General features: G+C 49.8%; 1 protein-coding gene across 6 annotated transcripts in view; it reads right to left on the bottom strand.

The window, feature by feature from the left end:
* Nucleotides 1-25,920, bottom strand: part of MGLL (monoglyceride lipase) — a 135,467-nt gene that overhangs the window by 75,313 nt on the left and 34,234 nt on the right. For all 6 annotated transcript variants that reach the window (XM_032149881.2, XM_032149879.2, XM_058437365.1 and 3 more), the window contains exon 3: nucleotides 19,129-19,235. In XM_032149881.2, coding sequence (XP_032005772.1) covers nucleotides 19,129-19,235 — 107 coding nt within the window. The remainder of the gene's footprint in view (nucleotides 1-19,128; nucleotides 19,236-25,920) is intronic.

Here is a 25,920-nt window from a genome sequence, read left to right as displayed (position 1 = left end):
AAACAACCACCATGCAAGGTCCTTATTACCTTGGCAGGGTGCAGCGGTGTGGATTCATAGGATGTCAGGTGTGTGGTGAGTGTGTATGCACTGACGTGCACCAGCAGGCCCAGGCTGCCCCAACAGCCAGGGGACAGGTGTGCCGGAAAGAAAAGGCTCTAGAGGGTACATCATCTCCAAGATGGATTTGAAGATGCCAGTCTGAGGATGACAGCGACAACTGCCAAAGACCGAAACGGCTTCTTCTGGGGACCTAGAGTGATGTCTGTTTTCTTCTCACCCTCTGGCCCCGCGAAGCCAGGCTGGACACAGAAAACACCGGGCTGTACCCAGTTGCTGTGGTAGCACGGGCCCCTCAGGCTCAAGGCCAGCTCTGACTCAGTAGAACGGGGGACCCTCACAAGCATGCCACAGTGTGGCTTCTGCTTGCCAAGGGGCCTGCCACCACAGCCACAGCCATCTGGATCTCGGACCCTGCCCAAGCAACCTGGGTGGGGACATCTCCCTGGAGCCCCACCTGGACCTGTCCTGAGGCCAACCCAGCCCCGACCCTGCCTGGAGTGGACCTCTGCCTGTGCCCCAAACTCGGCCACTGTGGTCCTTCCCTCTGTGCCGCCTTGCTGAGCTTCCTTCCTTCCCCTCCCTGCCCCTTCTCCTCTTCCTACTGCCCTCCTGTCCTCAAACTCTCCCAGAGACTGAACCCCTCTGTGGGGGAGGGGGAGGTAGGGCTAAATTGCAGATGGGCCTTGCCCTCAAAGAGCAACTAAGTTTACTGATGTCGCCACAGTCATTACACCCACCTCAGTGTGCAGTCTCAGCTGCGTGCTGGGAAGACAGGGAAAGGAAGACCCAGGTTCCAACACGGGTGGAAGCAAGAGGCTCCACCTCCACCCTCCTCCTTCCTGGCTCACAGGCGCTCCTCCGGCTTCTCGGAGCTTTCATGTCTCCGTCAAAGCTGCAAATCCCCAATGCCCATCACATGGCCTCTCTGGGTGGCACCCCATGCCTGATGCTGAAGTTGCCTGAATAGCACCCCCAGCTGTGTTCCTCTTTCCTCTCAGATGCAGGAACCCACCTCTGACATGATAAAGATGGGCCCTGGGAGGGGCACACATCCTCCTCTGTGAGCATCTGCTCCCACCACGGACTCCTGGGGTTCTAGGAAGCTTAATGGCCTAAGGGTGAAGGGCAACTCTGTCTCATTTGGGGAAGAAGTGGTGCCGGAGAGAACGGGGCTGCAGACCTGGAGTGGAAGGGGTCCCACTGGCCTCTCAGCACCTTGTAACTTTACTATGTCTCCCTGCCTGCAGAATGGGCATACAGATATCAAGGCCATATACTTGTGGTGCAGAATAAAAGAGAAAGATGGAAAGCCCCCAGGAGAGGCCCAGGCCACAGTTGTGCTCTGCTGTGTGTGAGAAGAGGTGCATGTTTGGGAAGCTCACGCGCTCTCCTCATCTGTAATAATTACCACACCTACTCCAAGGCTGTAATGAGGGTCAAGGCAATGTTTGAAAAGCTTTGCGTGGATAATCAGGCATACGACAAATATTAATTAATGTTAAATATGAATATCATCTCTCTCTCTCTCAGAATTCTTATAAATATTCCATGACATAGGTAATATCACATCACTTTTCAAATTTGGAAGCCATACTAGTTAGCATGAAACTGTGACTGGAGTCGAATCAGGTTTTCCTAAGGCGGAAAAGTAGTCACCCCAACATAGCCAATATTTATGGAGTACTCTCTGTGGGTCAGGCCCCCCACATAGAGGATCTCATTTAGTTCCTTTTTAATCTCCCTACTGACCCTATGGGGTACAGACTTTGACTCATCCTTTACTGTAGATGAGAAAACTGAGGTGCAGAGAGGTTAGTAACTTCCCCAGAGTCACATAGCAAATAAGTGGTTAAACTGACTCAACTTCAGGCCTTTCAGACAACAAGGACTATGTATTTGTTCTACATCCAAATATAACCTGCATATATGTTATAATTAGTTACATCTTTTCTCAGCTCCTGAACCACAGCAAATAGCATCCCTGGTGCCGAGAAGAATTTCCTTTCCTAGAATTATTCAGTCTTTCTTTTTAACACAGGATCACGTGTAAGTAATTTGACCTTTTTTCTCCTCCAACAAGTGACTCATTTAAACACTTCAGAAACGGTTTCTTCTGGGGACCTGCAGTGATGTCTGTTTTCTTCTCACCAAGAAACCTTAAATATTTTCATCTGAGAGACCGTATGAATAATTTTGAATGAGTGACTACGCCTTTGGGGTAAATTCCTTCTGAAAGAGAACCAGGTGGCAAATCATCAGGCCGCTAGTCACTAGAATGAGAAGAGACGGTGCTGGGTCTCCAGGAGTGTCCACGTGGCTTCCAAAGCCCCCAACACAGATCTGCGATTCAGCATTCAGACGGCACACTTGCTGCGGCCCTCGGAAGAGCCACGTGTTCTTGTCACTTCAGTGAAGCTGTGTGAACAACGTGCCCAATTCCTGTGTGAAGAGCTCAGGGTTCACATTGTACCTGCCACAGAAATCACTTTGTAAATTTTTAAAAACAAGTTCGACCGTGGGTAAAAGAACAGAAACACGTACCCCCAACATCACTGAAGAGAAGCCCAGAAGGCTGATGAAGAAGAGTGTTCCCGCAGGAACGGCCACACTGTGGCCGCATCGCTCCAGATTAGCTAACATGGGAAGCATGAACAACTTTCTATAGAAAAGATGGGAGCTGTCTATTTAATTTCAGGGAACTGAAAAAAAAAAGTTTCTCTTCTCAGCCAGTGACTAATGTGTGGTGAGGAGAGCAGGGGTCTGTGTGTTGGGGAAGAGGACAGTATGGGGGCTTGTTGAGCACCTACTATGTGCCCAGCAGCCACTCTGCTAGCAGCTAAGACATTCATTTAATCTTCACCAGGTAGTTACCATGACTTAGAGTTACAGGTGGGGAAACTGAGGCTCACCAGTTTAAAGTGAGGTTTAGTAGCTTGTTCAAAGTCACAAATGTCATTTCCTGTGAAGATTTTTCCCCATGATCACTCCCAAAGGTAGTCTGGGCCCTCCCTCCCTCTCCCATACGTCCCATGCACACTTCTGCCAGAACCCCATAATAGCCCTCCACCAACTACTTTTGCTTTTGAAGCATGTCTGTCTCCATGGATTCCCTGAGGCAGTAACCAGGTCTGTGTGATTTCCTTATTCCACACCCAGCACTGACCCAACACACAGCAGGTTCTCATATAATAGCTGTTGAATCTGTTTATTGCAAATATTGTGTGTATATTTCTAATTTTAACTATGCAGACACGCACCTTATTGAAAGTAAATCCTACCCAGAAAACACTCGTAGTGCCCCTGGCTCTTTTATCCTTAGAATCTGCCAAACCCCTCTCTTGAGGGGGAGCCCCAATCCACTTCCTTAGTTGTGCACAGGGTCGCCTCCCAACTGCGCCTGCCTGGCATGTTTATCAGCCAAGCAGGAGCACTCTTACGAAGGGTGCTGTGTCCTCAAAAACAGCATCAAAGAACTCCAAAGACAGTGGCTTTGTTGGTTTGTTATAGAAGATTCTGGAAGTCAGTTGTGCCATAATCAGTGCAAAACCATATGACATAAATTTTTGTGACAAAAGATATTTGTAATGAGCTCTTTTCTTTCAAATATGAAGCCTTAGTTTACCTCTTTAAAAAACACTAGTTACAGCCAGGCACAGTGGCTCACATCTGTAATCCCAGCATTCTGGGAGGCTGAGGTGGGCGTATCACTTGAGGTCAGGAGTTCAAGACCAGCCTGGCCAACATGGCGAAACCACATCTCTGCAAAAAATACAAAAATTAGCCGAGTGTGGTGGCATGCCCCTGTAATCCCAGCTACTCAGGAAGCAGAGGCAGGAGAATTGGTTGAACCCAGAAGGCAAAGATTGCGGGGGGCTGAGATTGCGCCACTGCACTCCAGCCTGAGTGACGGAGTGAGACTCTATCAAAAACAAAACAAAAAACCCAAAAAACTAGTTAGGAAATTATGCTTTAAGGCTTATCTTCCTCATATTCACCATCATCACCATCACTCTCACCAATATTACCATCACTATCACCATCACCATCTATGGGTGCCTGTCATGGAGCTGGATTTATCTAATCCCTCAATATTTGTACTATTGCACCCATCCTGTTAGATGAGGCAATGGAGGCTCAGAGAGGTTAGGAAATTTCCCAGGGGTCACATAAGGAGTCAGTGGCAAGGGCAGGGTGACATTCTTGCCTGCCTGGTTCCAAAGATTGTAAATAATTAACTGATTGTTCACAATTGCAGTCATAAAATCCCATATTTCATGGCTCATGGCAAGGATCAAATAATTCAAAAACACATTTGGGGCTGGACCTTAGCTTGTGAGATTCTCAAGGGCAGGAGCACTGTCTCATTCCTCTTTCTACCCCACAGTAAAAGCACATGGTAGGCACTCGATGAATCTTTCTTGAATGAGTGAATGAATGGATTATTTAAGAAATTATAGACTATCAGAGCCCTGGGGCACTCTGTTCCATAAGAGTGTAAAATGTTCTCAAAGAAATTTTGAAGCAAGTTTAACTCTAGAAACAGAACAGCAATTTGTAAACTTATAGTCTCAGAATGATGCTTTTGACAATATCCAATGTGGCCAGGTTTTAGCTATTAAGAAATAGAATTCAAACACTTTTCAGTACATGTCTTCAGCAGGTAACTGGAATGTGGTGAGGCCATCAATAATACTAATGAACAGGTGAATACATGCTATATGCCAGAACCTTTGATAAACACTCCACCTAAATGACTGTTTAATCCTCATAACAACTTATGAGGTAGACATTTCAATACCTTCATTTCATAGATGAGGAAACCAAAGCTCAGTAATGTTCCAGTAACTTGTCCAAGGATAACAGAGGATATTATGGACAAGTGTATGCCAATAAATTTGATGTCTTGGATGAAATCCACAAACTCCTTGAAAAACACTACTGAAGCTGACACAAACAGAAAAAGAAAATTGGGATAGTCCTATTAATAGTTAAAGAAACTGAATTTATAATTAAAATCCTTCCCATAAAGAACACTCCAGGCCTTGATAGCCTCACTGATCTACCAAACATTGAAGGAAAAAATAATAACGATCTTACACAAATTCTTTCAGAACTAACTAAGAAGGAGCACTTCCCAATTCATTTTATTAGCCAGAATATCCCTGGTACCAAACCTGGAGAAGGACATAACAAAAAACAGACTGCAGACCAAGGCCCTGCAGCTAGTAAATGACTGAACCAGGATTTGAGCCCATATCTGATGCCAAAGCCCGTGTGTCTAACCATCACACCACACTGCCACTTCCTGTACCAGTTGCTTCTGTATAGCTGGTGTGTGGTTTAGGGATCAGAGCCCTCATTTTGGGGATGTGTAATGACTACTGGAGTCACAGAAATAAAATGTTAAGAACCGAGGCCTAACCTACTTTACTCTGACATCCAAGATGACTAAGTAAGGGAGTATTTCCCAAGAGTTCCACTCTGACTCTCCCTTCTCTCTTTGGCATTTCCTTCCCCCTCCCCCAGACTGAAATATCCTCTCCTCTCTTCTTCCTACTGAAGCTCCCTGTCATGTCCACCCCTCCAGCTCTCCAAGCCCCAATGCTCACCTCTTTCAGGGAACCTAGCACATCACTCATATGTCTACCCCCGGGCAGTGATTCTAGACTATAGTGTCCTTCAGAGTTGCCTAAGGGCTTGCTAAACACTGACTGCTGGTCCCACCCCGGAGCCCGACAGTGTGCACTTCCCACAAATCCCTGGGTGGTGCTGCTGCTTATCCTGCTGCTGCTAGTTTGACCAGAACCACACTTTGAGAACGGCTACCATACTCACAGCCCTCACATCTAGAGACGGTTCCTTTCAGCTCAGCATATGGGATCTCTGGGTAAAACTCTGCCAGAAAGAATTGGATTGTCAGGCCAGGAGCGGTGGCTTATGCCTGTAATCCCAGCACTTTGGGAGGCTGAGGTGGGCAGATCACCTGATGCCAGGAGTTTGAGGCCAGCTTGGCCAACATGGTGAAACCCCGTCTTTACTAAAAATAAAAAATTATCCAGGCGTGGTGGTGTGCACCTGTAATCCCAGCTACTCAGGAGGCTGAGGCAGGAGAACCGCTTGAACCCAGGAGGCGGAGGTTGCAGTGAGCTGAGATCGTGCCATTACACTCCAGCCTGGGCAACAGAGCAAGACTCTATCTCAAAAAAAAAAAAAAAAAGAAAAAAAAAAGAATTGGATTGTCTTTGACCATAAGCTTCCTACAAATCAATTTTTAAACAACTGGCATTTCAAAAATTCAACTAACCTGCATCACCTAGACGCTGCCCTCACTTAGTGCCATAGTCCACACTAAAACCCTGTGACAGAGGTAGTGCATCCTCCCCATTTCTCAGACGAAGACGGCAAGGCCCAGGGAGGCTGGTGAGGGGGAGGCTGCCATCGGAGCTGAGGTCTTCTCCAGGTCCAGGGAGTACTGGACCCTGAGCTGCCGGCCCGGGTGGCTTAGCCCCGAGGGACTGAACATATTTAAGTAGCAAGTGAGCTCCAAGAGGCTGCAAGTTGATGTCTGTTTGGTTCAGCATTTCCCCAGTGCCCAGACAGTGCAGGCACACAGTGAGTTTCAATAAATACTTGCTGAGTGGAGGGAGAGCAGATCAGCCTCCCTGCCTCCACCCACAACACCCCACCCCCGAAGCCCCGTCAGAGTCCTGGGGGTCTGTCCTGAGGATGGAGCGGGGCTCCTGTGAGCGCTCAGCTCAGTGACCGGCACGCGCCATGGCTGCTTTCTTCTTCCATCTGTCATCTCGACATCAGCCAGCCCTTCCCCATGCCACTCTGCCGCAAGAGCAATAAGGTGCCTCTCTTCATAACTATCCTCTCTTGTGACTCGCAAAGAGCTTTCATACCTAGTTTCTCATTTAGAATCAGAGAATTCTAGAAGTGGAAGAAACTTCCTAAATCCTCAATCTCCTGGGCTCAAGTGACCCCTCCACCTCAGCCTCCCAAGTAGCGGTGACAGGTGCACGCCACTGCACCCAGCTAATTTTTGTATTATTTTTGTAGAGACAGAGTCACATCCTATTGCCCAGACTGGTCTCAAACTCCTGGCCTCAGGCGATCCTCCCACCTCAGCCTCCCAAAGTGCTGGGATTACAGATGTGAACCACTGTGCCTCGCCCTGAAACAATTTTTTTGAAGTGAATCCTTTAATCAAATGAAATATTGTATAGAAAAAGAGCTGAGTGGCCCTGCATAAGGTGGGAAAGAATGCAGTGCTCAGCCCTCTAGGTTTCTGGGCCCCTCCCCACAGCCCCTTGGAGGATATAGGCTCTCCAGGGCAGTTGGAGCTTCCCTCATCCACTTCAGGTCTCTTCACCTTTCAGAAAGAACTGAGATGGCAGGAGGGAGAGTGTCATGCCCAAGCCATGGTGTGGGTTGGTCAAAGAACTAAGGCGTGAGGGCCAGGTGCAGCTGCATAGAGGGAGTCCTGTAAATGAACAGTGAATATCTAAGAATATGGAATAGACTCCAGGAGGCAGGGCTGTACGAAGCAAAGCCAGGCCACAAAACCCTGTTGGAGTCTTTAAATATCTTTAACCACTTGGCCTGTGATCCAAGGTCAGAGGATCAGTGACTTGTCCAAGGTCACGAGGCTGGGTGCCCAGGGTCACAAGGGTGAGTGCCAAGGGTCACAGGCTGAGCGCCTAAGGTCACAAGGCTGAGCACCCAAGGTTATAAGGCTGGGTACTCAAGGTCACAAGGGTGAGCGTCGAGGTCATAAGGCTGGGAGCCCAGGAATCTGAATCATGAATAGGTATCTAGGGTCACAGGCAGGGTGCCCAGAGTCACAAGGATGTGTGTCCAAGGTCACAAGACTGAATGATTTATCAATTTCCTCTTTCCCTTTATGCTGCTTGTCCCTGATTAGGCCCCAGAAGCCTGCTTAAACCGCCATCTGCCTATGTCTCAACCCTACAATTTGTGCTAACCAAGCCCATGTAAGCAGGAACCACAACTGCTCATTGCCTCAGGCAGTTACCCTCCCAATCCTGCCTCCTTCAAAGCCTGGCTCCTGCACCAACAGGAGCAGAGGCAGCTGCTCTCTGCTCACCGTGAGCTTCGTGGCCCCAGCGACCACCCTCCCACTGGTCCTGCTCATCACAAGGCAACATTTTACTATTTCTGCCTTCCTTCAGGTATGCATTTTTTTTTATTTTTTGCGATAGGGTCTCGCTCTGCCGCCCAGGTTGGAGTGCAGTGGTGAAATCACAGCTCACTGCAGTCTTGACCTCCTGGGCTCAAGCGATCCCAAGTAGCTCCCAAGTAGCTCCCGCCTCAGTCTCCCAAGTAGCTGAGATCATAGGCACGCACCTTTAAGCACTGCTAATTTTTGTGTTTTTTATAGAGACAGGGTTTTGACATATTGTCCAGGCTGGTCTCAAACCCCTGGGCTCAAGCAGTCCTTCCCCCTCAGCCTCCCAAGGTGCTGGGATTACAGGTGTGAGCCACCATGCCCAGCCTTCTCCATTTATCTTTAAACGTTTTCATCTGCCTTAGGAAGAAGACAAATGTCTACCACTGGCTCTGCATCATTCTAGGACTTAGTGCCACACTTACCATCTGCAGTTAATTCAAGGGGCATTTGAAAATTATAAAAAGAAGCCCTACGTTAATTTTAATCCAGGGTAACACAGCGTGTGTATAGAACACCAGGGGCAGCATGTATGTGGGGAGTGGACAGGTGGGGACCTCAGCCTAGTGGCAACAGTCCCGGCTGTCTTGGCAAGGACTCCTCCTGGCCTCCATGAGGTTCTGTTTCTCAACACAACATTGGTGCAATGGTGGGTCTCACCACGACGTCTCTCAGGGCATCTGAGCTTCGCACTTTCCTACCGTCCCTCAAAAAGCAAAAGAGGTGTCATGGGAGGAAGAAAGAAAACCTGTGTTTATCAAACCCCAAGGCCCCGAACCAAGCACTCTACATACTTCACCTCATTGAATCCCTGGGATAACCCCAGCAAGCCTTACCAGCCCTGCCTTTTCAACTTAGGGGATTGTGCAGACTTGCTAAGGCCGCACAGGTAGTAAAGGATGAAGCCACAATTCCAGGCCTCATCTGTCTGGTTCCAGAGCCCCCGCTCCCCCAACCTCTAAGTGCAGACAGCACGCTGCATTGGTAGTTCACTTCTGACAGCAGCCCACAGGCTGGTATTGTTAGCCCATTCTACAGATGAGGAGTGGGAAGTCCAGAGAAGTCAAGTAACTTGCCAAGGCCACAGAGCAAATTAGAGCCAAGATCTGTCTCTCTAAAGCTGAGCCTGTTTCACATCTGTCCAATGGCTGGTGGAAGGAAGGTCACGTGAACTGTCCTGCACACTACTGCATGCAAAGCATTCCCACAGCGCTCCTGAGGGAGTGGTCTGGCTGCTCCTCTTACAAGCAGGAAAGCCAAGGCTCCCATGAGGCTAAAGCCACGGGCTCCAGCTGACCCAGCAACTAGGGAGAGGCTGGATTTGCAGGGGGGCTCTGTATGTGTCCAAAACTGCTGCTCTCTGCTGTGGTGTGAATGTTTGTCTCCCCTCAGAATTCATGTTGAAATCCCAACCCCAAAGGTGATGGTGTTGGGAGGTGGAGCCTTTGGGAGGTGATAGGTCATGGGGGCAGAAGCCTCATGAATGGGGTTAGAGGCCTTATTAAAGGGGCTGCAGAGCTCTCTAGCCCTCTTCCCGCCACGTGAGGACACAATGAGAAAGCATCATCTATGAACCAGGAGGTGGTTCCCTCACCAGACACGGAATCTGTCAGCCCCTTGACCTTGGACTTCCCAGTGCCCAGAACTGTGAAGAACAGATCCCTGCTGTTTACCAGCCACCCAGTCTAGAGTGTTCTGTTACAGCAGCCTGGACGCACTAAGGCACTCTCGGCAGATCTGAAGGTAACAGCTGGGCTCCAGCCTGGGCTGGTTTCCTCCCAGGGTTACTGAGACAGAATGAGATGTTTGAGGAAGCCCCTTATAAACTGTGAGGTTCTGTGCTTGTGTATGTTATTATTTTTGAGGGGCCCAAGAACGCTGTAGGCTGCTGCTTAGAGGCCAGGGTCCCCCCAAGGGGTCCAGTTCTAGACCCCTTGAACTCTAGAGCCAGACAGCTTGGGCTTGAATCTAGGCTCTGCCATGTAGCAGCCATGCCACCTCGGGCAGGGGGCTTAACCTGTCTGTGCTTCAGCTTCCTCATCAGTAAGGGGGGACAACAGTCTTGCCTCCTGGCAGTGCTGTGAGGACAAGTCAGATAAGGTGTGAACACGTGAACAGGGTGTTGAGCATATGCTGGGTGCTCAGTCCTTGTGTCTTCTTAGGACAGGCCCTGGGGGTCACTGCAAGACAGGAGAGGCCTAGGCAGGTGAGGTGGACACAGGCCATGCCGGGCTGGCTCTGGACCGGGACAGCGTGATGGGGACTTATTAAAGGAGTGCACCTGCTGTCGTCTTGCTGCCTTAAGTGGCACCCACAGCATGTGGACTTGGGGGAGGGACTCTGAGACATGCATGAGGCCTTAAGTTCAGTATGATGCAGACTAGAACTCAGCCTTCCGTTTCTAGAGGCAGATGTCGTTACAAGGAGACTCAGGCTCACCACTGTTGGGCCTTCCCTGTCTCTCACCTCTCTGCCAAATCTTGTTGCTTTTATCTCTGGGTCTCTCCACTCTGCTCAGGCCTCTTTACTCCTAGGGTCACCACCCAAGTTCAAGGCTCAGAGAGGTCTGGTTGACACTGCCACACAGCACACAGCAAGTCCCTCCCAGCCTGGCAGCCCAAAGTCCTCCCCACACTCCCTGCCTTCGCCCTGCAATTTGTCTTCGCACAGCAGCCTCAGGTCATTCAGAAACCACACACATCACAGCATACTGCTCCCCTGCTCACAGCCCTCCCTCCAGTGGCTTCCAACATCCCAGAGCAGCCTCTGTTCCTCCTCCTTGGGCCCACAAGGCCCCTGCCCATCACTGCTCATCTGCTGCTCTGTCTAAACTCTGGCCATCCTGGCTTGCTGGCGACCTGGGAGCACCCTGCTAGCCCCTGCCCCCGGGCCTTTGCACTGCCCGTTCCCAGCTCTAGACTCCCTCTGCCACCCAGACCTTTGCACTGCCTGTTCCTGGCTCTAGACTCCCTCTGCCACCCAGACCTTTGCACTGACTGTTCCCGGCTCTAGACTCCCTCTGACCCCGGGCCTTTGCACTGCCTGTTCCCGGCTCTAGACTCCCTCTGCCACCCAGACCTTTGCAAGAATGGGTCCAAATGACTGCCACAGCCTCTTGAAAGGCTTCCCAAAGGGTTGGGCAGAGGGAGCCCCTCTCCCTGGCAGCCTCCTGCCTCTTGCCTCCCCTGCACTTGGCAGGACATAACACCTCTCCTTATTCACTCACGTCTGCCTGGCTCACTGCTGGACCTCTATGCCTAGAACAGTTAGGAGTGCAGTTGGGCATTCAGTGAATATCAAAGAATGAAGGAAGAAGAGTTCCTTCACCTGAATGCTCTTTCTCCATATTTCCCTGTTCAATTTCACCTCCTTGAGGAAGCATCCTTTGAAGTCTGGGACAGAACTTTCGATAGCTGCAAAGTCTCCCTGCACCTTTCTTTGCAGGTGAGCTGGCAGGTACTTTGTGTCTAATAGATGCCTGGCGTTGTGTATGGTTTGTTACACACGCTCTCTAAGGGGTCCTCAGCAGCAGCAGCAGCAGCAGCAGCAGCACCCCCAGGGGCTGTTAGAAATGCACATTCTCGGGCCCCACGGCAGACCAACTGAATCTGAATCCTGGGGTGGGCCCAGCCATCTGGCTTTCAACAGGGGATGCTGCTGCCACTGGAGTTTCAGACCCTGCGCTATCTCATTTCATCTCCATGGCCACAGAGCAACCTTGTTATTATCATGGTCCTCATTTTACAAACGAGCAACTGAGCCACATGGAGGTTTTTGTTTTGTTCAACAAAGAAGCAAATCACCTCATATCAGAGAGGGCACACAAACTCATATCCGAGATTTACACCAAATAAACTCAACAGACTTTCATCAGAGGTAGAGCATTCACTATGGTTAATAGTGAATGAAGAGGGAAGAGGAGGAGGCAGGGGGAGGAAGGGAATGAGTTGCGGAACAGCAGAGACTATGGGGGTCTCAGGGTGTCACAGTCCACTCTCCCACACTCTACGAGTTGCAGCAAGTTTACTGTCACCCACCCTCGGATTTGGGCCCCCATGAACTCTTGAAGCCTTAAAGGGCAACTCACTCCATTATTTTAATTCTCGTATTTACTAAGGCAAGAAAAATGGTTAACACATTTTTCAAACGTTTCAAACAAAAATATATTACTTACAAGAAATAAAATAAACCGATGGCAGTTTATTTTAGAATACTTCCAGCAAGCGACCTTGACTCAAATCTGTCTCCCTGGATGAAAAACACACATAAACAATTATTCCCCTTGAATTTCCTAAATACTCTTCTTCTGACTGGGTAGGACCCACCCACCAAGGAGAACCATGCGTAACTGCCGCCCACAGACATTCCCTCAAAACTTCCTCTTCTCACATGCCCCAGCTGAGTTAAAAAAAAAAACACACACAAAGACCTGTTTAACACTTTCCCTCAAATATTTGCAGATAATTAATTCACTGTTCATCAGTTGAGGATGGTTCTTTTATACTTTGTAAATACAGAGGAGGCTTCTCTGGCCCCAGCAAGTGCGCCTAGAGCCGAGTGTGTGTGTTAGGAAGTCAGGAGGCTGCTCCCTGGGGAAGGGTCCTTTCCAGCAGGACTGCAGGGAGTGGGCCTGCGGGCAAATGGGCCTCAGATTCCCACCGTCTCTCTCGCAGCAGCACCTCCTGGGTGGGGCCATGTGTGCCCTCCTCCCAGAGTCCTCCTCACCCCCTCCGGGTGAGACTGGCCCTTCTGCCTGCATGGAAGGCCAAGGGGTTTCCAGTGAGTCACTGCAGCAGCTGGCAGACCCAGGGACCAAGAGAACGCCAGCCCCGGTTTTCTCCCTGCTATATTTAGAATGTTGCAGAAAATCCCGTCTTCTGGTGTCCCCACCTGTTCACACATAGCAGCAGCCCCTCCGTTTCTGGCTGCCCGCGCACCTCTCCCTCATGGGCTCTACTCTGAGGCCCCTCTCCTGAGGATCTCCAAAGTCTCCTGGTGGCCTTCCATCCATCCGGGCCCCAGAGCCTTTCCTAATAAATCCCGTCTTCACCAGCTCCAAACTTTCTGCCTGTGTGGCCTCCTCTGCTCGGTGGTGGTTCTCAACCTGAGCTGCATATGAGAATCGCCTCGTGTATCTTTTAAAATCCTGATGCCCAGGTCACACCAAAGACCAATAAAACAGGATCTCTGGGGGGTGGGGAAGGGGGAGCCCAGGCTTCAGGATTTTTTGAGTCCCCAGTGATCCAGACAGTAGCCAAGGTAAGAACCACGGTTCTCAACGATCGGAGCCCTTCCTCCTGCTGACAAACTCCCACTCTCCCGACAAGACCTGGCCACCCTGCCAGCCACCCTGCTGGCCCTCCAGGCATTGAGGATGCCCTGAGCCCTGGAGGTGCCACACCCCTGCCCGAGCTGCGGGCTTTGTGGCGCCTCTGTCTCAGCAGCGCATCCACAGCACTTACGGGCTCTCCACCTGCTTGGTCAGCAGACTCAGGTCCAGTGGCCACACTGCTGGACCCTCTGCTCATTGAGGGGACCCGACAGTGAGCACATCCATATCTTAATGTGGATGTGCTACCCTTAATATTTAAAGCATTTCTGGTCTGATCTATTTTGGCTTATAAACTCTTCCAGTCATTCAACAAACACTGGTGATGCCTCCACTTCCTGCTCAGTTCAGGAATGGACTATGCTATGCAAAGATGATGAGAAGGGTCTTGGGGGATGGAGAGGAGCGAATGGACAACACAATGTAAGACACTGTCTGTGCCTGCCTGCAGTGGCTGCCTTGGCCTAAAGGAATAGTTCCCACACAGGATAATACATGCTATAAAAAGCTATGCCCTTAGAGAAGGGCTGCTTGCTTTCTCTGGGGAAGACGGCTCATGTTCTCATTAGGACAACAGTTACTGTGTCCATGCATTTCTCCTTGCTTCACACCTCACCCAGAAAAAACACCCAATTAAGAACTTCAACCAATGCTTATTAATGATGCCAATACTAATAGCCTTCACATCAAAACCTTCAGAAAGAACACAAGGATGGGTGAGATGAAGGGAAACCCTGTGAGTGAGCTTAAATGCCCAGAAAATACATAAAGTAGAAACAATCAGGGAAATGCTCATTTAATAATAAACCTGGGAGTGTGGCATGCCAGTGATGGATAGCCATCAGCAATGTCCATTCTCTGTGTCTATCTTACCAACAGAAGTTTCTGTTGTTTGGGTCAGTAGTTAGCAAATTACAGTTCCTGTCTCCCTTGCAGCTAGGCAGAGCCCTGTGAACAGCGCTGGTCAATGCAGTGTGGCTAGAGCCTGCCAGGATTTCTAAGTAAGGTTTGCTTTCCTGATAGGAGCCCAGCCCTTTTTCTCTGTCACTTCCTGCTTCATCTACCTGTTAGAACATGAGGCTGGAGGTAGTGCCCACACAGATGAAAGCCGCATGCTAAGTAGTACCAGCTGAGCAAACTACAGATGGAACCCTGGGCACTGATGGTGCCATGGAGTCCTTGCACCTGCCTCAGACGTCACATGCCCTGGAAGAAGACGAAACTTCCCTTTGCTAACACATGTGCAATGAGAATGGGTCTGCTTGAATATACAGCCACACATTCCTCACTTATAAAATGGGGATAATAAGATTAATTGTTATGAGAAATTAGAGATCATATGAGAAAAGTGCCCAATAGAGAGCCTGGCATGCAGTTGACACTCAATAAATGGCAGGAATCCCAATTTTCACTGCTGGCAAGCCATTCAAACCCATGAGGTCATTCTGTACAAATTCTGAGGTTAACATGGAGAACAAAGTTAAATTAGATGCTTATTGAACATGACTCTGAGCCCACTAATCTACCAGGCATGCTGGAGACACAGCCAGACTGCCACAACCACGGCGCCTACAGGTTTCTGTCTGAACAGTGAAATACTGTAATGCATTCAGCAATGAGACCCATGGTAGTAAAATCAGTTAGCGTCAGATTTACAGAAGCCAGTGTTTCCATAAATTGTGTCATAGGAACCAGGCAGTGAAACCACCGTAGGCAGCTCTGTCTACTTTATAAAGCATTTTCCTATCTATTGCTTCACTGTGTCTTCAGAACAGGCTGTGCAGGCCTGTCGGGTGACCCAGCCCGCTCAGGGCAGCTACACAGGGACAAGAATCCCCTAACTCCCAGCCTCAGTCCTGCTGGTCTTGCTCAGAGCCCTGGGGTCACGCCCACCTGGGTACACAGCACAGCAGCCAGTCTACATTGTAGCTGGAGGCAACTTGGACAGGGTGGAGTGAAGGGGAAGAACACAGCATGCACTGCTGGGCCCTTGATGCGTCATCTCACAACAATCTGTCAAATAAATGCCCTGACATTCTCCAATATTTGCTTTATTTCAATTTTTTTTTTGAGACAGAATCTTTCTCTGTCCCCCAATCTTCTGCCATAGGACAGCATTATCTTGCCCATTTGGTAGAAGAGAAAATTAAGACTGGGGATAGTTAAACAAGGTGCAGATCACACGGCTTGGACTCCCTGTTGAGTGGGCCCTGGACTGGGTGTATTAGTGTCTGAGCCCTTTTGCTGTCTGGGATGAAAGTGCAGTAGCATGCTTCCAGCAGCACCCTGGAGTGCAGATGACAACATGGCTAAAGACATGGGAGGTTCGGACGTTGGAGCCTGGAGGTGCCATGGGCCCTGCAGCAGTGTTTTCAGCTCTGTTTTTAGTCTTCAGTGTATCTCCAATGGGCACAATAAATGCCCTGACATTCTCCCAGTATTTGCTTTATTTAATTGTTTTTCTTTTTGAGACAGGATCTTGCTCTTTCCCCTAGGCTGGGTACAACGGTGTGATCATGGCTTACTGCAGCCTTGAACTCTCAGGCTCAAGTGATCTTCCCATCTCAGCCTCGTAAGTAGCTGGCACTATAGGTATATACCATGGTGCCCAGCTAATTAAAAAAAATTTTTTTGTAGAGACAGGATCTCACTATGTTGCCTAGGCTGGTCTCAAACTCCTGGCCTCAAGCGATCCTCCCACCTCAGCCTCCCAAAGTGCTGGGACTACAGGTGTGAGCCATTGCACCTGGCCTGCTTTATTTAAATTTAAAAGCTATGTTGGGCTGGGTGCGGTGGCTCACCCAGCACTTTGGGAGGCCGAGGAGAGTGGATCACCTGAGGTCAGGAGTTCGAGACCAGCCTGGCCAATATGGTGAAACCCCCGTCTCTACCAAAAATACAAAAATTAGCCGGGCATAGTGGCAGGCGCCTGTAGTCCCAGCTACTCAGGAGAATTCTCAGGCTAAGACAGGAGAATCGCTTGAACCCGGGAGGCAGAGGTTGCAGTGAGTTGAGATCACGCCACTGCACTCCAGCCTGGGCGACAGAGCGAGACTCCATTTCAAAAAAATAAAAAATAAGAGAACAAAATAAAAGCTAAAGCTATGTTGGAAAGAATACAGTCTGCATATATCTCTGTAGGCATTTGTGCCTGGAAACATTGGTGTACAGTAATAATAGAGGCCAGGCTTTAGAACCAACCTTTTTTTTTTTTCTTAGAAAAGTCTAGACAGCTGTGGTGTAATGCAGCAGCGCAGGACCTTACATAACCTCAGCAATGCATCAGGAGCCACACTGTGGGCTCCAGGCCTTACTAAATAAGAGGGTTTGCTGTTAAAATGCTGAACAGTGAAATACTATAATGCATTGAGCAACGAGACCCAAGGTAGTAAAATCATTTAGCGTCAGATTTAGTGTCCATTCGCTCCTCTCCCTCCCCAACCTTCTAAGGAAGGTTTGATCTGGGTTCAAATCCTTCCTTCTTCACTTACTAGCACATTTCTCAGCAAGAAGGAAATACAGCCAAGATCACTAGCCACCAGTACCTGCATCGCCAGCCTGCACAAGATCCCCGAAATGGCAGCCCACTTACTTGGCTTCCTTCTACTAAGCAAGCCACAGCAAAAGTCACACACGCACAGTCAACTGGGTTCATTTCTTGAATTAAACACTTCCCTTAGGCACTTGCCAGAGAGATTTCCATGAGTCATTCAAAGAGCTTGAAACAGGTGAACACCAACAACCTTTTTCGCACTATATTTAGAATGTCACAGAGAACTCCGCCTCAACTTTAGATGTTATTCTGGAAACATCAAAAGGTGGGCTGTTTCTTTTCTCCCTTTATTCTAAAAAAGGAGGCTTTTAAAATTGTTTCTCAAAGTGCCACAGTCAGACAAAATAAACAAGGAACAACATTTACTTAATCCCACAGATTTGGCCAAGTTTTATCCGATAAGAAGGTGGTTGGTGCTAAGATACAAAATAGATTCTTGGGACTCTAGCTGCATAGTACAAATATCCTTTTCCTTCACGATGTCCCTAGAACATAATGATGATGCGTGTAACAAATTTTAAAGGATGCAAATGCAATAGGAAAAAAAAATTCCTATCTGAGGCTTTTACATGTAAGAAGTGCCAAAGTTAATAATGATACAGTCCCCATACTAAAAGCCTCGGAGATAACCCTAAAATGTTATTTCTCAAACAGTCTCACAAATATTACTGGGACAGTTTGCAAAGCACTAAAAAAGTCACAACTATGATAAGAAAGAATTAGTCAATACTGTCAGTTACGATGACACTTGTGTATATCCAGCTGAATAAGAGCTCCCGGCAAATCACATTTGCAGCTCTTTACCTACAGAATGTCCCAGCAAGCTTTTCACCTCCCATGCAGCTTCTCCTTACAGATAAGGCTTTCTCGCATTTACAGGGACTCCCAGGCCTCTGTCATTGCTCCCCTGTCCCTCTTTCCAGAGACATCACTTAATTATTATCCATTTTCAAATCAGATAAAATGGAAGCAACATTTCTGGATCTGGGCCACAATGATAGAATTTTACATTGAAGCTATGGGGAAATCACCGTGTTCAGTCACAGAGAAGTCTTAATATTAAAAAGTGTTAGGCAAAGAACTAAATTGGGAGACTTCCCAGCCATAGAGAATGTTGCAAACATGATTACAAAACTACATACAGACTCAGGCAATGAACATTGGATTTTGATGGTTGTGGATTTTGCTACAGGACAAAGAATCAAAGAACTGGCCTGGGGTTGTGTGTGTGTGTGTTTGTGTATGGATGTATGTTTATGTATGCATGTATATGTCTATATGTATGTGTGAATGTGTGTATATGTGTGTATATGTGTGTAAATGTGTATGTGTGTAAATGTGTATGTGCACATGTGTGTGTGTATGTGCATTTTATGTGTATGTGTATAGGTACAGGTGTGTATGTGTGTGCATGTATGTGTGCGCATGTATGTGTGCATGTGTATGTATACGTATATGTGTGTGCACATGTGTGTATGACTATATGCATGGGTAGGTGTGTGTCCCTGTATATGTGTGTGTGTGTGTTGGGTTTTCTTGTGACCAGTATGGTCTGTTGAGGCTTCTACTCTTCTCCTGGTCTGAAATGCTTGGTAAACCTCGTGTGGTTAAACCAGGGTTTACATTGTACTTGAACTGACTACACCATGTCCATTTGAGGGCACTTGGAGAAAAACCAGGGCCCATTTTGAGAGAAAGCACTTTATAAATGCAGGAAAGAATTCCTTGGCCTCGGGCAAGTTCTGAGATAAACATATCCGACTTTGTTTTTCCAGTTGAGGTTTCTAATCAGCCTGCATTCAGTCTCAGACTCTACAGAATCTGCTCCTCAGACATTTTTTTTGTTTGTTTGCATAACTACATTTTTTTACTTAGAAACATCCGTGGGGAATAGAAGAATTGAGAAGGATGCTGACGGTGAGATGGACTAGAGAGGGAGATCTCCAAATTGTCAGGGCCTGGCCAGCTCTGACAGCACCCTGGGACACTCACCGTGGTCATGGGCGAACACCAGCAGGTCCAGCCCCATCAGCATCCGAGCCAGCTCTTCATAGCGGCCACAGTGCTCTCCGGCTCCATGGGACACAAAGATGAGGGCCCTGGAGGGACAAGAAGGGAGCCTGGTTAGGAAAGCCCATACGGGGCCAGGCGTGGTGGCTCACGCCTATAATTCCAGCACTTTGGGAGGCCGAGGCGGGCAGGTTGCCTGAGCTCAGGAGTTCGAGACCAGTCTGGCCAACATAGTGAAACCCCACCTCTACTAAAATACAAAAAAATTAGCCGGGCGTGGTGGCATGCGCCTGTAGTCCCAGCCACTCAGGAGGCTGAGGCAGGAGAATTGCTTGAATCCAGGAAGCGGAGGTTGCAGTGAGCCGAGATGGCGCCACTGCACTCTAGCCTGGGTGACAGAGCGAGACTCCATCTCCAAAAAAAAAGAAAAGAAAAGAAATGCCCAGATGGCTGCCACTGTGCTGCAGCAGCACCAGAGCTTACATAACCTCAGCAACACCAGGAGCCACACCATGGGCTCCAGGCATTGTCAAATAAGAAGAGTTTGCTGTTAAAATGCGGGGCTTCAGAGTCACGCAGAATGGAGCGGAAATCCCTGCTCTTCCTGTGAGCTCTCAGGCAGAGCTCCAGTCCCATGAAGGTTCATTTCTTTGCCTGTAACATGGTAAGAATAGCATCACCCTGTGGGTGCTTGTGAGGCTCATGGGAGCTAATCAATGCCAATGGCCCAGGCAGAGTGCTGGTGCAGGACAGGCAGGTCCTCCACCAGGGCCTGCTTCCTCCCTCAGGGGCGAATGCTGCGGCATTTAGATTCCAAACTATCCAATTTTCAAGACCTATATTCTTAGCAGAAGACCCACGGAGAGCTACAGTCTCCTTCAGGCACGGAGTAAATGCCATGAGCGATACCCACCAACTTCTGCTGCTGCTGATGGTGATGAGGGGAAAGAGGAGGAGGAGGAGAACAAGCTGCCACCTTCCTGAGCGTTTACTATGCACCCGTTCCTCTGCAACTCCACATGCAAGATTTCTAACCCTCCAGTCATCAGATGATTTATCTTCTTTACAGATGAGGGTGAAATGCATAGAAGGTAAGTGAGTTGGGCCAGGCAAGGAGGCTCACGCCTATAATCCCAGCACTTTCGGAGGCCAAGGCGGGCAGATCACTTGAGACCAGCTTGGCCAACATGGTGAAACCCTGTCACTACAAAAAATACAAAAATTAACCGGGCATGATGGCACACACCTGTAATCCCAGCTACTTGGGAGACTGAGATTGCAGTTGAGCCAAGATCGTGCCACTGCACTCCAGCTTGGGTGACAGAGGGGGACTCTGTCTCAAAAAAAAAAAAAAAAAAAAAAAGAAGTTAAGTAAGTTGTCCAAGTCACAAGTCACATGGCAAGTTGGCAAAATACCATTCAGAGTATGTTACTGCTGGCTTTCTGGTCTCCAAGAAGCTGCTGTAGGGCTCAGAACACAAGCCATGGAGTCAGGACAGACGTTGCCTCGGCGGAGGCTCCCAGTGCCCCATCTGGCAACCCCTCCTGGGCCTTTCTGCTGGGCTCTGGCCCCTCTGCACATCCTGGCTGACCGTCACTCTGGTTCTCTAGCTGCCTGCCTGCTTCCTGATGTCCCCACCTTAACATTAGCCCACAACCCTCTGAGGACCGGACCCCAGAGCTGTATCCCAGCCAAGAGACATGAGCAGGGGTCCAGCTGAGGACACAGACACCTCATTCAACAGCTGTGTTCTTCCTACAACTCTTTTCGGCCAGGCTGTGTAAGGCCAGAATGGCACCAGTTTGTTTTATGGTGCTTCCATTTAGCCCCATTTTTCAAATCACCTTTGCCATCTGTCCTTTTCCTTTTCCTGCCTTTTTCCTAAAAACACCAGAGGAATTTTCACACCCTCTTCACTGCTCCATGGAATGCCCAGCCACCTCCACTCGATCAGATGTGTACTTGTGTAAATGACACCTGCCCGCCTGACATTTCTGGGGTTGGCTGACGGGATTTCTTTCCTGCATTTCCCTTGGCTACTGAGGAGCACGGCTGGAACCTCTAACTAGTCAGCATCTTCTGTCTTCAAAAGGGGCTGTGCTTCCAGAAGGGATAGCTCAAGTACTTTAACCCCCTTTGGGAGCACAGCCACTGCTGTCGTAATTCAGGCTACTCTTAATGCAGACAGACAGGTCGTTGAGCTGGATCATGCAACTCTCCAGCCTCTCATCGCAGCCAGGGGCAGAAAAGGACTTCGGGGTTCCATTTAGCAACCAAAGAAATAGCATAAGGCATTGCCATCATGCCTGGAATTGACTGTCAAGAGAATCCAGCACCAAGTCAGTATGTGGAAAAACATGTGGTCTCTTACTCTACAGCAATTCCTTCTAATCCAGAGGTTCTCAACTTTGGCCACACATTGGAATCACCTGGGGAGCTTTCAAAAAGGCTGATGCCTGGGTCCCACCCCCAGGGGACCTCTGGGTTTAATTGGTCTGAGGTTAGAAAAGCTCCCCAGTGGCTCCGATGTACAGCCAAAGTGGAGAAGCACCTGTTCTCATCACAATGTTGAGCTTGGGCCATGGTGCTGCTCAGAGGCTAAGTGGAACTTAAGTGTGGTGAGAATGCAGCCATCATAGAAACTTAGAGCACCCTTAGAGCCACCAATCTCTCTGGGGGGTATGCTGGGTAGACCACGAGTTCTAGCCATAGAGGCTGACCAATATAGCCGTCCCACTGCAGGCAGTGGGGGCCACTGCCACCCTTCTCTCTGCACAGGAAGAGCCCTGTTGGCGGCACCTGCAGGCTTAGCCTTCCACAGCCCCACACTTCCACCCCAGGCCCGGTCAGCACCCTGAGAGCCCACCATTGGACACCTGGACTCATTCTGATCTTCAGCTTCTGTTGTGGTAAGTGGGTTTCTCCTTAGTGCCTGGATTCAGATCCTGCCTGGACCCCGATTCTGGTAACTCAATCTCCCCTTCCCCCTGGCTGCCACATTTACATGTTCCCAGGACCTTAGTGTGTTTTGTAAATCTGTCCAGCAAAGTGAAATCAAACCATGTTACCCTTCTGCTTTAAGCCTTCCAGATACTTCGAATTGCAACAGAACAAAGGCTGTCTGCCTCTGAAACACCTCTTCCCCTCTGCCCTGCTCCTGAGCTCTGAGGCCTCCTTTCCGGTGCCCAGATGTGCCAGGCGATGGTGTGCTGTTAAATGTTTAACAACTGGGGGTGGGGGTGGTCCTAGGGTTCCTCTGCCCACTGCAGTGCCCAGGGTGGAGCCTCCTGAAAGCCCGCCTGTGCTGTGCTTACTGGCACCAGGGTTTCCAGGTGCTTCACCTCACCCGCTGTGAGCACACCCCTCCTCCTGTGAGACCTTCCCCCCTCCTTCCCCACACACCTGCTGTTGTGGAGCCACTGTTGCCGCTCCCTCCTCTCTTCAGACCTCTTCCAGGCCCGGCCTGGCCGGCCCTTCCCAGCTTCCCGCCCTGTTGCCACAAACACAGCTGGCCATATCCCGAGCTATGTGTGTCTGCATTTGTCTCTCTGGGTAAAGGGACAGACCCCGGCTCCAGGCTTCCTGATGGAAGGTCACATTCACCACTGGATGCTGGGTGCTGCATGGAAGCTTCCCCTTCAGGGTTTCACAAAACGTTGTGCTTCTATTTCTGCTCTAAATACATAAATGACCGAGCACTGAGAAACCCAGATGTGGAGGAAATGCACATCCGAGTTGCTGGGAGGCTGTGAACAGAGAGCAAAGTTCAGCCAGGACAACCTGGTTGGATTCCCAGTGTGATCATGAAGGACCCTGAGCAAGTCGCCTGATGGCCCTCAGCCTGTCTCCTTGCCGCTGAAGTAGAAAGAATGGGATGGCAACAACAGTGGGTCCTACTTTTCTTCAGCCGAGTCTGCAAATGTGAATGTGAGCTTATTACGTGCCAGGCCCCCAGGACACTGAGATGGACAAACAACGTTGTCCCTGCCTGCACACAGCTTGCAGCCACTCAGCAGAGAACACACCTGTGACTGTGTGCTGTGAGGAGCACTGTGAGCACCATGAGGGGGTCGACAGATAAGGGAGCCCGACCTAGACTAAGGGAGCCCAACCTAGACTCCAGGGAATAGCCAGGGAAGGCCCCTGAGTGTCCAAGTGGCTGAGAGCTGTCCTGGTGCAGGGGTCCTGCTGGGGACACACAGGTGTGCCTACTCCAGGCGCAGAAGGAAGGCCCCGAGTCCAGAGCGCCGTGTGGAGGAAGAAAGTGAGAGGTGCATGGAAGGCTGGGTCCACAGCCCCAGGGACAGCAGTGGGGCACTGGGGCTCTCCTCTGTGCAGAGGATGGTACCCAGCAGGGCAGCAACCTGATCTGACTTCAGCTTTGTGAGGATTGCAGGGCTGCTGCTAGTGGAGTGGGAGACAAGAGACAATGTTCATCAAGGGGCTGACAGGGCCCTGAGCAAGTGCCAAGGAAAGTGGTTGGTTCCTGCCCTTCTTCCCCTGCCGTTCTGCAACCTCAACAACACGCAGCAGCGGAAAATTAGCAGAGCCATTTAGGCAGACAAGGCAATACCCGCAGCAGCAGAAATTAGGTTGCAGAGGAGGCTGGCTAAGATCTTTTTCCTGGAACTTCTTTAACGGCTGCAGCCAGTTGGGAGCCAGTCGTTCAGGGAGAAGGCAATGACTGTGGGAGGGGCGCCCAGCCCCAGAAGCAGATGGCCTGCCTGGCATCCAGCCCCGGGAGGTGGGGCAGCTCCCAATAAAGCACACACAGCCCTCGAGATGAACAAGCCGCAGAGCCTCTCAGAATGTACAAACCAGGCTACTTTATCCTCTCCATCGAAAAACGAATGCCCCTTTTATGCCTTTGTTTATTAATCAGGTGACCTAACCTCTCTGGGCCTCAGTTCACTCACCTGTGAAGTGGGGATAATCCTAACACCACCGACCTCAGAGAGCAACGTCTCGAGGTAAATAAGGAAATGCGGATGGGGCAGGGGTCTTGCCTGGGCTAATGAAAGCCCCCCATCACTGTCCGCCAGGAAGCCCTTTGCTCCGATGGCGCGGGTGAGCCACTTGCCATGTGGAGGTGTGGGGTGAAGCTCTGGCCCTCCCACAAGCTGGTTCTTAGACCTCTGTGGGCCTCAGTTTCTCCGCCTGAGACACAGGAACACTGCAGCCTCCTCCCAGGGGTTTGGAGGTAAAATGAGACAATGTGTGTGCAGGTGCACTGAGGCCCTGCGGCTCAGGATCGAGGCTTCTGCCTTCATGACCATCTGCCCTGCCTCACCCGCCTCCTGCATGAGGAGGATTCAGGGCCAGAGACAACTCACATTCTCATGGTCACTGCCAGCCCCCTGGGCAAGATGCCTGCAATACACCAGCAGCCACTGCTGCCTTGAAAGGCAGAGACCAGAGCTGAGATGAAAGGTGTTCACCTCCACTGAAGGGGCCGGCCTGTTCTGGCCAGACTCTGGACTTGGCTGGACTTGCTGGCCCCCTGACTGCTCATCCACAGAGTGGAGATGACGGTGCCTCCCTGGGAGGCTGCCAAGAGAATTAAACGGACAGTCCCCTAGAGCACGCGGAATGGCTGGCACTGAGGGGAAAACGCTAGCCTCCTTCCTGCCTGCCCTTGTCGAAGCAATGCCAGGCTCCCTTAAAAGAAGAACGGAATGCCCAGCTGAAGGAACGTTCCATTCATTTTCTTAGAAAAAATCAGGGAAATGAATATTTTGTTAGAGGAAATGTATGGTCAGAGGGATACAGTGTTTGTTCCTACCACTAGGCAGGTGGGGATGCCGCCAGTCCTGGGCTCGGGGAGGCTCGGGGACACTAGTCCCATGACCCTTGGGGTGTCCTCACTGGAGGGCGGGAGCATCGCCTGCCTCTCCAGGGCAGTGCCTGTTCTTGGTTCTTGCTTATTCCAGAGCATCCCACTTATTCGACTGGATCCCTCACTTTATCCTCCACTTCTACCAAACTCCTTCCTGCCAAATTTTATGACTTTGACAAATTCGACCGGCACGTTTGCCGTCGGGGCTGCGTGTGGGCTCATGAGAGTGAGTTGGATCCCTTTCCAGTCACTAAAGCAGGAGAGCATGATGGCTCTGTGGAAGCCCAGATCTAACTTGTCCTTCCTCTTGGAGTTCCAAGGGGCTTTAGTTCCTCTCTGTCTCTGGCAGGGCTCCCGTGGCAACAGTGTGCAGGGGACAGAAATAGAACAGAGCCAGTGAAGGAGCTAAAATCTCACAGAGGAAACTAGAAATAGACTTCTCCTTTGTATAATAAAACAGATCAATAACGCCTGCCTTCCAGGGAGGGCCTTTGGGAGGATTGATTGAGAGAATTTATGGAAAATCACCAGCATGCTGCTGGTACAGAGTTAGGCATTAAATAACAGCCAGGGCTGACAGCTGACACCTTGGCCAGATACAGGTCTAAGTGTGTTATTACATATTAACTCATTTAACCCTCACAGCACCCCATGATGTGGGTACTGTTATTTCCCCATTTTACTGATGAGAAAACTGAGGTCCGGAGGTTGGATAGCTTGCCTGAGGTCACACAACTAGTAGGTTTTGAGCCCAGCAGAATTTTAACTCAGCCAGGCTAGCTGGTAAGTCTGCCTTCTTGACCACTGTAATTAAATAATAAGACAACACCACGTAATGGTCAGGTCATGCCCCAAAAGCCCCTCACCCTGACCAGCTTATCCTCTCTCTGGTCGCCTGCCCTGGCACCCCTACCCTACCCTGTACTGCAACCACAGG

This window comes from Hylobates moloch, unplaced genomic scaffold (genome assembly GCF_009828535.3).
Source record: "Hylobates moloch isolate HMO894 unplaced genomic scaffold, HMol_V3 SCAFFOLD_4, whole genome shotgun sequence".
Lineage (NCBI taxonomy): Eukaryota > Metazoa > Chordata > Mammalia > Primates > Hylobatidae > Hylobates > Hylobates moloch.
The sequence above is the reverse complement of the archived record's forward strand: the minus strand, read 5'-3'. Positions and strand labels throughout refer to the sequence as shown.